The sequence below is a fragment of the Garra rufa genome, chromosome 19, assembly GCF_049309525.1.
Source record: "Garra rufa chromosome 19, GarRuf1.0, whole genome shotgun sequence".
Taxonomy (NCBI): Eukaryota; Metazoa; Chordata; class Actinopteri; order Cypriniformes; family Cyprinidae; genus Garra; species Garra rufa.
The window spans coordinates 17194703-17209398 of NC_133379.1; the positions used below are offsets into that span (position 1 = coordinate 17194703).

General features: G+C 33.1%; 1 protein-coding gene across 3 annotated transcripts in view; it reads left to right on the plus strand.

Moving 5' to 3' along the window:
- Window positions 1-13314, plus strand: part of rap1gap2b (RAP1 GTPase activating protein 2b) — a 74643-nt gene extending 61329 nt beyond the window's left edge. For 2 of the 3 annotated variants that reach the window (XM_073823887.1, XM_073823889.1), the window contains 10 exons: window positions 2088-2174; window positions 3856-3996; window positions 4087-4233; window positions 4412-4527; window positions 5603-5707; window positions 7861-7978; window positions 8057-8159; window positions 8256-8326; window positions 8437-8477; window positions 10952-13314. In XM_073823887.1, coding sequence (XP_073679988.1) covers window positions 2088-2174; window positions 3856-3996; window positions 4087-4233; window positions 4412-4527; window positions 5603-5707; window positions 7861-7978; window positions 8057-8159; window positions 8256-8326; window positions 8437-8445 — 897 coding nt within the window. In that variant the 3' untranslated portion in view covers window positions 8446-8477; window positions 10952-13314. The remainder of the gene's footprint in view (window positions 1-2087; window positions 2175-3855; window positions 3997-4086; window positions 4234-4411; window positions 4528-5602; window positions 5708-7860; window positions 7979-8056; window positions 8160-8255; window positions 8327-8436; window positions 8478-10951) is intronic. The other variant, XM_073823888.1, reaches the window with a different exon arrangement.
- Window positions 13315-14696: the final 1382 nt, after the last annotated feature.

Below are 14696 nucleotides of genomic sequence, written 5' to 3' on the forward strand. Positions count from 1 at the left end.
TTATCACAGTGTATTCACTATAGTTTATAAAATGGCAATAAAATATGACAAGAACTCAGCGTTAAACTGTCAGATCAAACTCATCTTAATAATCACAAATGCATTACAGTCAAATCAAAATGTATTCAGACACCTTCAAAATTTATTTTAAATATCTAAAAATATTTTTTTTAAAATAGCAGTTTATTTGAAGAAAAAATGCGTAATATATATTCATATTTTAGATATTTTTATAGCTAATATCTCAAATTTTGAATTATTACATTTATTAAATTAATAAGAGTAAAATATGTAATTATACCCTTAACTTTATATTTGAAATGCATTTTAACATTTAATATGCCTTAATTGCAACTAATTAACTTTTATTTTTTACACATGGTTAAAATATGTTTACTGTAGTGGTAACTACAAAACCTATAATTGAAAATACTTAGTTTCACAAGGGGCTGCCAGTGACAGGCTGTTGCACACATAAAATACAACATTTTTATTCTGACAGTGTATAATTTATATTAACATTACTACAAAACATGATCAATGAACTTTAAGTGTTCATTTAAATAAATGTAATTGCACAAATTACAATTGCACTGAAATTACAATTTCAGTTTGTTTATTGTGAAAGAGCTCAAACATGTTTTTATTTTCTGTCCTCTGATAAGCATTGTTCTGCACTGCCGTTCCCAAAAGCATCAATGCTTTCTTATGATACTTTTGGGAAACGCAGCCCTGTTTAAATGCACTGTCTGAAGGGAGTGAATGCTCTCTGTGGTTGATTGGTTCTGTCTTGCAACATTTGCATGCGTTCAGATGAGTTGGAAAATTGTTATAATGTGCACAGTTATTCCCTAACATAGGTTATACGTCCAATTCAATGCACATTGTACGCCTTGCTTTTTCACTGGTAAATAAAAAACACCTTAGTATCGATATTTTTAATTTGAGTATCGATACTTTCGATACTCGCATCAGTATCGATATATCGATACTTTAGGATCGATATGCCCATCCCTAGTTTTAAACTCGCAGTATCTGGGGTGACGGAAAGGACGCGGGCGCATCAGGTGCAATCATTAAAATATATTTAAAAAGAAGCTCGCGCCACAGTCCTGAACACATAACTCAGGTTCAGATTTTAGAAAATGTAGTTAATGCTTACATGATTATTGATTTATCTCATCCACGCTCGACCCACCCACAAGTAATTATAATGCATTTTTTTATTACCAGACCCGTGGATATAACCACCCTCCGTGCATCACTGTCTCCGAGCGGGGCGGAGTAATCGCAACGCTGTATTGTTTGTGAGAGCTGCCGCCTTCTTCACCCCACGCACACAGTGAAATTCTCCGACTCGGATACAGGAAAAATAAAACAGAACTTATTACACTGGGGCTTATATGTTAGCAAACAAGCTGCTGATCGTTTTAGACTACACAGTCTTTAAACTTAACTGCAAGTAAGCAAACCTTTAACCAGCCGTAGCATTATGCCAGTTCCCGACAGTCTTATGATTTTCTTTCACTAAGTGAAAGCAACACTTCATAGTTTACTAGTAATATATAGTACATATATGGCCATGGGACTTTGAAATATTAGAATTTAAGCCTTACCATTATCTCTCAGAACTGTTATTGAATCTTACAAAAGTTTTGGCTTGGGGTTCTTCACAGTAGCGCTCTACCGCACCAATAACACGGGGCTGCCCGCAGACGTGCCTGACTTTAAATCGGCGCTACTAAACACGGAAATCGGCCGATGCCGATATATTAAAAAATAGCAAATATCGGCCCGATATATCGGCCGGTCGACCTCTAGTTTGCCTGTATATTTATTCTCTAAAAATAAGTCTGAATATTTTATAAATTTTAGCTTTTTTAAGAATATTGCAATATTTTTACAGCAAAGCGAAGCAAAGCTGATAAAGAAAATTATATTTTGCAGGGCAGCCAGTTTGCAGTGACATTATTGTTTTTCTGAAGGTCACATTTCCTTATTACAGGCCAGATTTTGTCACGTCATTGTCTTTTAAGGCTGTTCTTGCATCTTTGTTATATTTGCCGTGTCATTGTATTCTCTTTAAGGGTCCAGAATTCAGAGAGTTTCTGCTGACCAAGCTGATCAATGCAGAGTTGGCATGCTACAGGTCAAGTCGATTTGCCAAGCTTGAGGTGAGGAAACAATAGAGCGCCGTTTATTACCACATTAAAGTCTTGATGTACAAATAAACAGTAAAAGCCTGATAAGATTTAGCTTTGCCTCAATCTCTGAATGGATAATCCTTATGTTGTACTGGGGGTCTCAGAGACACCAAGGCCATTTTAATATGTCTGAGAAAAAAAACTTAAATAGCTAGATACTGAATTTAAGTAGCTTTTCCTAATCACATAAGATTAGATTATAAACCAAACTTGATAACTCTCTTTAAAAGTTCTTCATTAAAAGTGTTACATTGCTTATTTGGGGTCAGAGACCTTAAATAGACTACCAGTCAAAAGTTTTTGAGCCCTACTGTTTTTTAAACATTAGAAGCCTCTTCTGCTCACCAAGCCTGCATTTATTTGATCCAAAGTACAGCAAAAGCAGTAATATAGTGGACTGTTTTTACCATTTAAAATAACTGTTTTCTATTTGAATATATTTGAAAATGTAATTTATTCTTGTGATCAAAACCAAATTTTCAGCATCATTACTCCAGTCTTCAGTGTCACATGATCCTTCAGAAATCATTCTAATATGCTGATTTGCTGTTCAAGAAACATTTATTATTATTATTATTATTATTATTATTATTATTATTATTATTAATCATCAATATTTAAAAAATTACTTAAAAAAAACAAAATAGAAAGAACCAAAGATCTTTTGTAACATTATACACTATACAATTCAAAAACTTTAATAAATTAAAAAACTAGATTGAATACTTTTATTTAGCAAGGATGCTTTAAATTTATTAAAAGTGATGATAAAGGCATTTATAATGTTACAAAAGATGTCTATTTCAGATAAATGCTGTTCTTTTGAACCTTCTATTCAAAGACACCTGAAAATTCTACTCTTTTACATAATAATAATAATGATGATAATAAATGTTTTTGAGCAGCATATCAGAATATTAGAATGATTTCTGAAGGATCACATGACTGGAGTAATGATGCTAAAAATTCAGCTTTGAAATCACAGGAATAAATTACATTTTACAATATATTTAAATAGATTACAGTTATTTTAAATAGTAAAAATATTTCAAAATTGTACTGTTTTTGCTGTACTTTGGTTAAAAGACTTCTTTAAAAAACATTAAAAATTGTACTGTTCAAAAACTTTTGACTGGTAGTGTATAAAACATGAATAAATCCAATAAATTGTCACATATTACAAGAATGAGAAAATAAGGAATTAATTTAGTTTGTACACTATACACTTACTTTCAAGAGTTTGGGGTCTGTAATATATTTGAAAGATGTATTTTATGCTCAATAAGGCTGATTTAAATTATTTAATCGAAAAGAAAGTAATATGGTGAAATATTATTACTTTTTTCAGTTATTTTCTAGTTTAATATATTCCAATATGCTAATTTGATGCTCAAGAAACAATTATTATGTTACAATCAGTTGTGCTGCTTAATATATTTGTGGAAACAGTGATACCTTTTTTCATTGTTTGATGAATAGGATTATTTTGTGAAATAAAACTCTTTTTGTAACATTATAAATGTCTTTACTGTCCCTATTTACAACTATTACTAACCCCAGTGTTTTTTGATGGTAGTGTATATCATTTGGGTCTCTGGTAAGATCAGTTTCAACAAAACTTGTAATGATATGTTTTGTGTTTGTGAAATAGGAGAGAACGCGAACAGAACTGCTAGATAACCTTCATAATGAGTTACACAAGCGCACACAGACAATGCTGGGTCATCCTCTCAGCGCAGATGAAGAGAGGATGGAGAACGGAGGACATGGAGGAATACTGGAATCTATTAAGGTATAAAGTCAAAAAGATTCATATCGTGAATCACATGCAGCTTGTCGAAATCTGTAAATTATCCTTTTAACGTGTTTTTGTCTTTCTCAGCGGGCGATGCGCGTGCGCAGTCACTCTATGGAGGCGATGGTGGGCTCTCAGAAACACGGCCGCTGCTCTCCGGCCGGAGGAGGCGTACCCACCAGCCTGAGCGGGGTCGGTCTGACACACAGCAACACTGAGGCTGCCAAGAACTTAGTGAGCAGCTTATTATGTTCACAACACAGATACACAAATAAACTAGAGTTGAATGGCCACGTTAGTGTGGTTAAAGCCACAGTGTAATAACTTTGTAGTTTGCTTTGATTATTTTAATATAACATGATTTGTTTAATTAACTTTACATATGACTAAAAAAGCTTTTATATATTTTTAGTCTCCAGTGACGTCAAGCGCCAAGTCTCCTCTGAAGAGCCCAGTGAAGAGACGATCAGGGTTGTTCCCGCGGCTGCACACCAGTATGGATGGACAGTCAGAGCGCCACACACGCAGGTCTGACGAATACACAATACATACCACAAAACCAGTCTTAAGTAGCACGGGTCTATTTGTAACAATAGCCAAAAATACATTGTATGGGTCAAAATTATCGATTTTCCTGTTATGCGAAAAATTATTAGGATATCATGTTCCATGAAGATATTTTGTACATTTCCTACTGTAAATATATCCAAACTTAATTTTTGATTAGTAATATGCATTTTTACAACATTTGGACAACTTTATAGGTGATTTTCTCAATATTTCAATTGCAATCTTAGATCAAACATTCTTCCAGTGACGTGAAAATGTTAGCTCAAAGCAATTTTGTCTTTAATAATGTTCTCAAAATATTACCACAGAACTGTTTTATTTCTAAAATGTTTTACCTGGACTAATGTTCTAATGTTTTTTCTAAATGTTACTCCTTTTTTCAGAACATTCACAGAACATTCAAAAGTAAAATTCTCATAATTATTGTTTTAAATTGTACAGTGGAATGTTGCATGGTTTTTTACAAAGTTTTCATAACTTTTTGAATTTTCAGATAATGTTCAGAAATAATGTTTTCATAGCTCAGTGGGTACTTCAGCAAAATGGTCTTATATTTTTGTTAGCTGTGTTTTCAGACTTCATGATGCTTATATTTTCATGTATACAAATCACATACTGTGTATAACAAATATTATGTTATTATAAAGATAATATTATAAAAACTAAACAATTTAATAATGGTTTCCTAAATTTAATAATTTAATTGTTATTATGCTAAAGCAAATTATTAAAATACTACATTAAGGTGATTACATGATTAATTATTAAAATATTCAAATATTATGCAAATATTTACATATATTATACATTACATAAAATATAAAAAGATATACTTTTTATTTGGTTGACAGCTTATGAAAGAGTATTATATGTATCATAAAATTTGATAAATGTGAAAAAAAAATTACATTAATGACATTTATTAATATCTTAAGTGCTCTTTTTTATTCAGTTCTGGGAGTCCTTTGATTTAAAAAAAAAAAAAACTCTAAAATGCTAAAAAAAAAATGCTTCTGTTTTTCTGTCATTTTAGTGTCCTGTGTGATCAAAGAAGTCTAGATAGTGGTCATCTCTCACAGGAAGTGAGATCAGAGACGTCGTCCAATCCTAGCTCTCCAGAGATCCTGAGCAACGAGAGGTACATTTTCTGTTTCGTTCTGGTACTTAATAAATGTGTATTCTTAATAGCTAATCATTAGTTCTGTAAATTGATAGAAAAAAATTAATTCATTGCACACTTTTTCTGAAATGAATCATTGAAGTCGTCAAATATACTTTTATATTGAAATAATTTCACCTTCAGTCTTCAAATTAATGTAGAAACAACATAAAGACAGTATATTTTTCATATTTGTTAAATATGTTTTATGACTGAAGGTGAGTATCACTGATGGAAATATTATTGATGTCTCTTTTTTTCTAATATCAACCATTGACTGTAGTCATTCAGCATTACAGTTTAATTGAGAGCTGTCAATTTTAACATTTATTAGACTTTAAAAAAATAACAACTAGGGGTGGGCGATTTGGTAAAAATATCATATCACGATTTTTTCAAGAAATATCACGATTCACGATTTTTATCACGATTCTTTGTCATGTTGGTTTTACTTTTTTACAAGTTGTCTGAGTAGTACAGCCAAATAAATTTTTCTGTTTTAAAACCAAAACCTTACAAGGTAACAAAATATAAAATAAAAAAGAATGGCAGATATTTAAGCCAAAGTGGGCGAAGACAAAAAAATCTTTGTCATTATTTTCTTTGTTTTTTAAAAAATAAGAACAAAGATAAGCTACATGTTACAAATACACATACTATACAAATAAAACAAACAGTGCTTTAATTTTCAGGTACAGTCCATGTATTTATCAGTAGCATTCAATAAATTTAATTAACAAATATAAAAATAAAACACTATATACATTATATACATAAATTATACATAGAAGCAACATTTAAAGCAACTGTATTGAAGTTCTTCAGTCAAGAGCAGTGAGTGATTTTCCTTTGTGTTTTGTTTTATTAGTGTATCATCACCCAAAAATGACAATTCTGTCATCATTTACTCACTCTCCCATTTTTTTTTAAGCATAAAACATGCTGAACATAAAACTTATTTTTAATGTGGGTAACCAAACAGTTGCTGGGTCCCCAGTTACTTCCATATATTTTATTTATTTATTTTAAGTCAGTGGGGACCAGCTACTGTTACCCACATTCTTCAAAATATCTTCTTTTGTGTTAAGCACAAGAAAAAAATTAATAGAGATTTAGGACATGTGAGTGACAACATTTTTGGGTGTACTGTCCCTTTAATGACAATCGACAGCATGTTTAGCTCTGTCGCAGAGCTGCACGCATCTATACAGGCGCGCATCCGTTTTTCTCTTAACTGTTTACTTTCACTTTAGACAACCGACTGTGTTTATATGTAATCCTTGCGTGTTTTTGACAGTATAAGCAAATTAAACGCCAAAGATAGCTCAGTTTAGTAATCAGGTGCTGTCTGACAGGCTTTTAGCGCACGTGCTTCAGGTTTACGCGCTCATGAAACGCATGCCAGAACAGCGCGCGGACCAAATGGCGTTATTTAACCGGCAAGACTTTGAAGCACATTCAAATAATGTACTTTTGTGATCGCGAATATGAATAAGTGCAGTGTCCCGTGAGTGAATGTACAGTATATTAAGACGGAGACACACTGTAGCACGATACTACGATATTTTTTCAAAAGCAGATCGTGGAGACATTTTAATCGTCCACGATCAAAAATCGTCATATCGCACACCCCTAATAACAACTTCTAATTTAAGTAATCTTAAAACAATCTTCACATAAACCCAATATTTACCATGACCTTCAGTAAGTAGAAAACATATAGAAACTGAATAAAGTTGTCAAACACTAAATACTAAATTAAATATACTGTAGATGAATCCTTAAAGCTACAAAAGTTATTGATTTCCTTTTCTTTCTTTTGTTCTTTGACTAATAGACATAACAGCAGCTGGGTTATTAGGTTATTTCGGTGCTATTACTTTAAGAGCTGCCACTGACCGTGACGTGGATCTAACGTTTTAATATGAAATTATACAGGCTACAGTACGCGCCACCACAAAAAAGAGACTTCTGTTTTGAGTGGGATGGTCAGCCCCATTCATGTGTTAACTGTGTTAAATATTTTTAACACCATTAAACTGAAAAAAAAATTTATCACCTACGTTAACATGCTACGTTTCACAGCACTACTAAAAATACTATCTTTCTTTTTTCTCTCTTTGCTGTAACAGGCCATCTCTCAAGCTAAAGGAGGTCAGTGGAAGGCCTGATATCTCTCGATCCTCCTCCAGCACTAGCAGCTTCAGCAGTACTGCAGGAGACCCAGACACTCTGGAGGAGAAAGAGCCTGTATGTAAATGTGTCTTCATGTTTGTTTATGTTGCCATAAGAAATGTGGATGTTAAATCTGTTCTCTCATGTCTTCAGGGCAGCCTCCAGATTTCTCCCAGTCTCTCGCCTGTCTTTGGCTCTCTGAGCACAGAGGGGCAGGGCGCAGGAACGCCAGTGATTATGTGTCGCAGTCCAACAGGTATTTGAGATGCTTTCCTAACATTCAATATTTGAATTTCAAAATGCACAGTTTAATGAGTCATAAGTGCATATCTCTATCTCTCTCTATTAAAAGATTTTAGGAATAAGACCTCACCCAGATCCAATCTGAAGTTCCGCTTTGACAGGCTGAGCCAGTCCGCCGCTGTAAGACATGATTCTTTTATGACTTTGGTGTTGCTCTTTCATTCTCTGTCTCATTTGGTTTCAATGTACGTTTAACCATTTGATGGTAACTTTGAACTCTCTTTTCACAGGGACATTAGCAAAGGGAATGTCAAAGACAACCAGAACCATTGTAAGTTACTCATAAAATTCCTAAATAGCACATACTGCATATACTGAAATATTTTTTTCCCAATTTTTTTAACCTTTTTGATGCCACAGATCCCCAAATCTGTGGGGACCTCTTTCCTAAACTAAAAAGATAGCTTTTAATTTCATGTCTGAAGACCCATTTATGAGTCATTCTATAATTGTGTTTACATTTAATGTCCATTGTAATAATTAGAGGTTCAAGCACATAGCGCTGAAACCCTATGGTAATAATTAGAATTGCCAAGGATGAGCAATCTCCATGTAAAACTGATCGGGTAGACCAAATCACAAGTCGTAGAGACTTGAAACTTGGAGGGATGGTAGTACTCACACCGTCTACAACGTCACCAAAACTTGGCCCAATCGGCCTGACGGGGGCGCTACAGCGATCAAAAGTACAAAATCGTCAATAGCTCAAAAACGGTTTGTCGCAGGCTAAAGTGTCTTATGTCCTTGGGATCTGAAATTTTCAAGTATTTTTGTTTTTGTAAAATGTACTTTTGCAAACTAGTCCTAGGTTTTTCGCCCGATTGGAACCAAACATGTGCAGGGAGATTTTCTGCATGAATATCTATAATTATCCAAAAATCTGAATTTTCAATTCTCCGTCACAAACAAAACGTTTGAAAGGGGCAGGGCTGCTTTTACTACAACAGCTATAACTTTTGAACGGAATGAAAAATCTTCGCCAAACTCACAACGCGTATGTAAAAGCTAGATCTGAGGTCACATGAAAATAGCCGTGGAGCTTGGCCACTTGGTGGCGCTATAATAATTGCTATAACTATGCACATGTTTGTCCTTTTGACGTGAAAATTGGTACACACCATCTTGGTCCAAAGTGCCACAAGTGGCTAGGAGGACATTTTCGTATCTTAAAAAACATGGCCGTCGTAGGCCGATGAACTTTGAGCACCTATTAGATAAACTTAACGGAGATCAATCGGAATGAAACACGGTGGGCCTGTTTGAAAGAAATCAGCCACTGGGGAGGCAATATCGCCTTTTTCAAGGGTGTAAGCGATTGTATATTGTGCAGTTTTTCATATCACACGATAGACCTCCTCATTCTGAACAACTTTGCCTCTAGAACCACTGCTGTCAATCAAAGCGTTTGTTAAATGATTCAGAAAATGTAAAAAAAAAAAAACTACTTTTGCGAACTAGTCCTAGGTTTTTCGTTCAATCTGGAATAATTCTGCAATTCTCTGGACTCTCTAGGTCAATAATTATCAAACAAATGTTGAAATTTACCTACTGGAAAGCTATAACAGGATCGTTTAGAAAAGGGGCCTGTCCAAAAATGCAGGTGATTCTAAACAAGCATGCAAAGTTTTAGGGAGATCAGACCACAGCTGGCGCAATAACACTCATAAACGTTAAAAAACATAATTTTTCTTTGGTTAATGACCTGAATTTGCCAGATTTTTTTTTTAAATCATTGATTTACGTTGTTACAGGCTTGCTAAATAATATGTAATGTCTTTTTTTATTTGTACTTAAATGTCTTCAAAAGTGCTTCAACCCTGGTAATGACTGCTTGCAGCTATTTATTTATTTATATTTTCGAACAATTCTCTTTAGAAATATCATATTTTATCCATTAGGAGAGGATATACTATGGTGCACAGATATTATGTACAACCTATATTTCAGCTTGCTTAAAAATTGCCTCGATGTGAATTAAATTACAGTTTTTGAAATGTCTGGTTTTGAAGTGAGTCTTTAGTTCAAAATAATGGATACAAATGTTAATGCCAGCATTATCTATATTAAAATTACTTCTAAAATCTAAAAGCTTCAGAAAAAATTGTTTTTAGATTTATTTTAGAATGTTTTGCAACCCATGGGTTTAAAAACCTCTGATTTATAACATTTTAAAAACATTTACAAATAGTTTATCATGCTTTTTGTCATTTTGACAGAAATCTGGTTGAATGTGTTTTCCTGCTTTAGAAACATTTCCACAGTAAAGAATGCTGATTTTAAACTCCCCTGGAAAAAAACAAAAACAAGAGATTCCTATTGAATTCCAGCGATATAATTCATAGAATATAATTCATTAAATTATATAACCATATAACAAGATCATAGCATCTGTCTTTTTCACATTGCGAGAGCAAAAGAAAAAGCCAAGTATCCACAACTCACAGCTCTTTCTAAGACTAAAAGAGCTGTTGCCAAAAGGTCTTGTGATATAAAAGTCACATTAAAAATGTCCAGCATTTTAATATTTTACTGGTGGAATAAATTAGAGCATGAAGGAAATTTACAAGCATCCATCAGAGTGATGGATAATGATTATTTGTAGCACAACGTCTCAGTATATCTGTAATGGGCCATACAAATCACTTGCATAAGTCATAATCGCAGATTCTTATTAAGTTATGTTGATGTCAAAAAGATATTTCTTTTTTGGTATTTACTAACCACTTAAACTCTCTGTTTAATCAGAAAAGCAATGGATCAGCACCGAGGATCAAACACTGTCGGCACCAAGAAGGAGAAACCCATCAAGCCTGTGCTCCCAATCTGAACATTACAGGAATAAGCACATACGCTGAAGCACACAGTTAGCATCTCCTCTAGTTTCTGCAGGTGGTCACCTGGTACTGATATGGCACATTTATTGATTTTGCACATTGTGAAGTCTTTCACTGTATAAAAGAAAGAAATAAAATAAATAAATACTCCAATAATAAAATACAAACTTGGATTAGCAGGTCAATAATAGTAACTATTCTCACTTAATAGTAATAAAACAACAGATTTTATTTTAATTAACAAAATTCCTAGCACCTGAAACATTCCACAGTATTTTGAGACTCACATAAATGCACTTGACCGGCACAGTGACTGTAAAACCTTCATGAAACTGGCCACAGAAGATATCATTAAACATTTTTTTTCTTAACAAATCAATCTAACATGTATGGAAGCCTATTTCTGCCACTGAATTAAAAAAAAAAGGTAATTGTGACTTTATCTCATAATTCTGACTTCTTTTTCGCAATTGTGAGTTTACATTTCATAATTCTTACTTCTCTTTTTAGAATTGTGATATATAAACTCACAATTGCAAGTTATAAAGTCTGAATTGTGAGATTTTTAACTTTGCAATTCTGAGGAATGAAGTCAGAATTGCGAGATACAAACACACATTTTGCAAGAAAAAAAGTCTGAATTGCGAGTTATCAAAATTGCAAGAATATCAGAATTGCAAGCAAAAAGTCAGAATTGTGAGATACAAATTTGAATTTGCGAGAAGAAAGTCTGATTTGCAGTTCTCGTAATCGCAATTCTAACTTTATTTCTCGCAACTGTCAGTTTATATCACGCAATTCTGGCTTTATAACTCGCAATTGCATGTTTATATCTCACAATTCTGAGAAAAAAAGTCAGAATTGCGTGAAAAAAGTCAGAATTGCGAGATAAACTCACATTTGCAAGAAAAAAGTCAGAACTGCAATTCTCGCAATCGTAATTCTGAATTTATTTCTCGCAATTGTGAGCTTATATCACGCAATCCTGAAAAAAAAGTCAGCATTGTCAGTTTATACCTTGCAATTCTGGCTTTATAAGTCGCAATTGCAAGTTTTTTTTCTCACGATTCTGAGGAAGAAAAGTCAGAATTGCATGAAAAAAGAATTGTGAGATACAAACTCACATTTGCGGGAAAAAAGTCTAAATTGCAATTCTCGCAATCGCAATTGTGAGTTTATATCACGCAATTCTAGTTTTATAAGTCATAATTGCAAGTTTATACTTCATAATTCTGAGAAAAAGAGATTCAAACTCGCAATTGCATGTTTATATCTCACAATTCTGAGAAAAAAAGTCTGAATTGTATGAAAAAAGTCAATTGCGAGAGACAAACTCTCATTTGTGAGAAGAAAGTCTGAATTGCAATTCCCGCAATCGCAATTCTGACTTTATTTCTCGCAATTGTAAGTTTATATCACGCAATTCTGAAAAAAAAGTCAGTATTGTCAGTTTATATCTTGCAATTCTGGCTTTATAACTCGCAATTGCAAGTTTATATCTCACAGTTCTGAGAAAAAAAGTCAGAATTGCGTGAAAAAAGTCAGAATTGCGAGATACAAACTCACATTTGCAAGAAAAAAGTCAGAATTGCAATTCTGCTTTGTAAGTCACAATTGCAAATTTATCTCACAATTCTGAGAAAAAAAGTCTGAATTGTACGAAAAAAGCGAGAGACAAACTCTCATTTGTGAGAAGAAAGTCTGAATTGCAATTCCCGCAATCGCAATTCTGACTTTATTTCTCGCAATTGTAAGTTTATATCACGCAATTCTGGCTTCATAACTCACAGTTGCACTTTATATCTAATAACTACATACAAAAAAAAAAACAGAATTGCATGAAAAAAGACAGAATTGCGAGATACAAACTTGCATTTGCTAGAAAAAGTGAGAATTGCAGGTTACAAACTCACATTTGCAAGAAAAAAGTCAGAATTGCAATTCTCACAATCACAATTCTGAATTTATTTCTCGCAATTGTGAATTTATATCTTACAATTCTGAAAAAAAGTCAGTATTGTAAGTTTATATCTCGCAGTTCTGAGAAAATAAAGTCTGAATTGCATGAAAAAGTCTGAATTGTGAGATACAAACTCGCATTTGCGAGAAGAAAGTCAGAATTGCAATTCTCGCAGTCGCAATTCTGACTTTATTTTTCGCAACTGTGAGTTTATCTCACTCAATTCTGGATTCATAACTCGCCATTGCAAGTTTATATCTCACAATTCTGAGAAAAAAAGTCAGAATTGCATGAAAAAGACAATTACGAGATACAAACTTCAGAATTGCAATTCTCGCAATCACAATTCTGAATTTATTTCTCGCAATTGTGAATTTATATCTTGCAATTCTGAAAAAAAGTCAGTATTGTCAGTTTATATCGTGCAATTCTAAGAAAAATATTCAGAATTGCATGAAAAAAGTCAGAATTGCGAGATACAAAATTACATTTGCATGAAAAAAGTCTGAATTGCAATTCTTGAATCGCAATTCTGACTATTTCTCGCAACTGTGAGTTTATCTCACTCAATTCTGGATTCATAACTCGCCATTGCAAGTTTATATCTCACAATTCTGAGAAAAAAAGTCAGAATTGCATGAAAAAGACAATTACGAGATACAAACTTACATTTGCAAGAAAAAAGTCAGAATTGCAATTCTCGCAATCACAATTCTGAATTTATTTCTCGCAATTGTGAATTTATATCTTGCAATTCTGAAAAAAAGTCAGTATTGTCAGTTTATATCGTGCAATTCTAAGAAAAATATTCAGAATTGCATGAAAAAAGTCAGAATTGCGAGATACAAAATTACATTTGCATGAAAAAAGTCTGAATTGCAATTCTTGAATCGCAATTCTGACTATTTCTCGCAATTGTGAGTTTATATATTGCAATTCTGACGCAATTCTGAGAACATATCAGTCTTTTTTTTAATCAGTCGATTGCAAGTTTATATCTCATAATTCTGAGAAAAAAAGTCAGAATTGCATGAAAAAAGTCAGAATTGCGAGATACTAACTCACATTAGCAAGAAAAAAGTCAGAATTGTAATTCTCGCAATCGCAATTCTATATTCTCGCAAATTCTGAGAAAAAAAGTCTGAAATGCAAGTTTGTATCACGCAGTTCTGAGAAAAAAAGTCAGAATTGTGAGATAAAAAGTTTTAATAACCTTTTTTTAATTCACTGGCAGAAACGGACTTCCATAAAAATTCACAAGAGTGGTCAGAAAATAATAATCAAACACGCTAGCACAACATTGTTTTCCTCTGTAACTTTCACAAATCTGCCCTAAAATCAGGCATAGTTTGGAGATGGTTTTAGCCACTACTGTGTTCCCTGAAGAGTTATTTATAATAGATATTATTAGAATAAAATTTTTTAAAATGGGTACTTCCATGTCTGATGCCTATGTATATTAGAAAACCACCAATCACTCTTACGTGTATATATTTATTGTGTATATTCATGGAAGGAAATGCAGAAGAATATACCTTTATTGTCACAAATGCCTGAAATGTGCTACACGTGACACTTTTAGAGAGACTTCTTCTCCATTCTGGTATTTGGTCAAATTATTTTTGGTTTCCTTATAGTATAAATTGCTTAACAAAATGAGCTGTGTTTATTTATTTCTCTATGATTGTACTGCTAC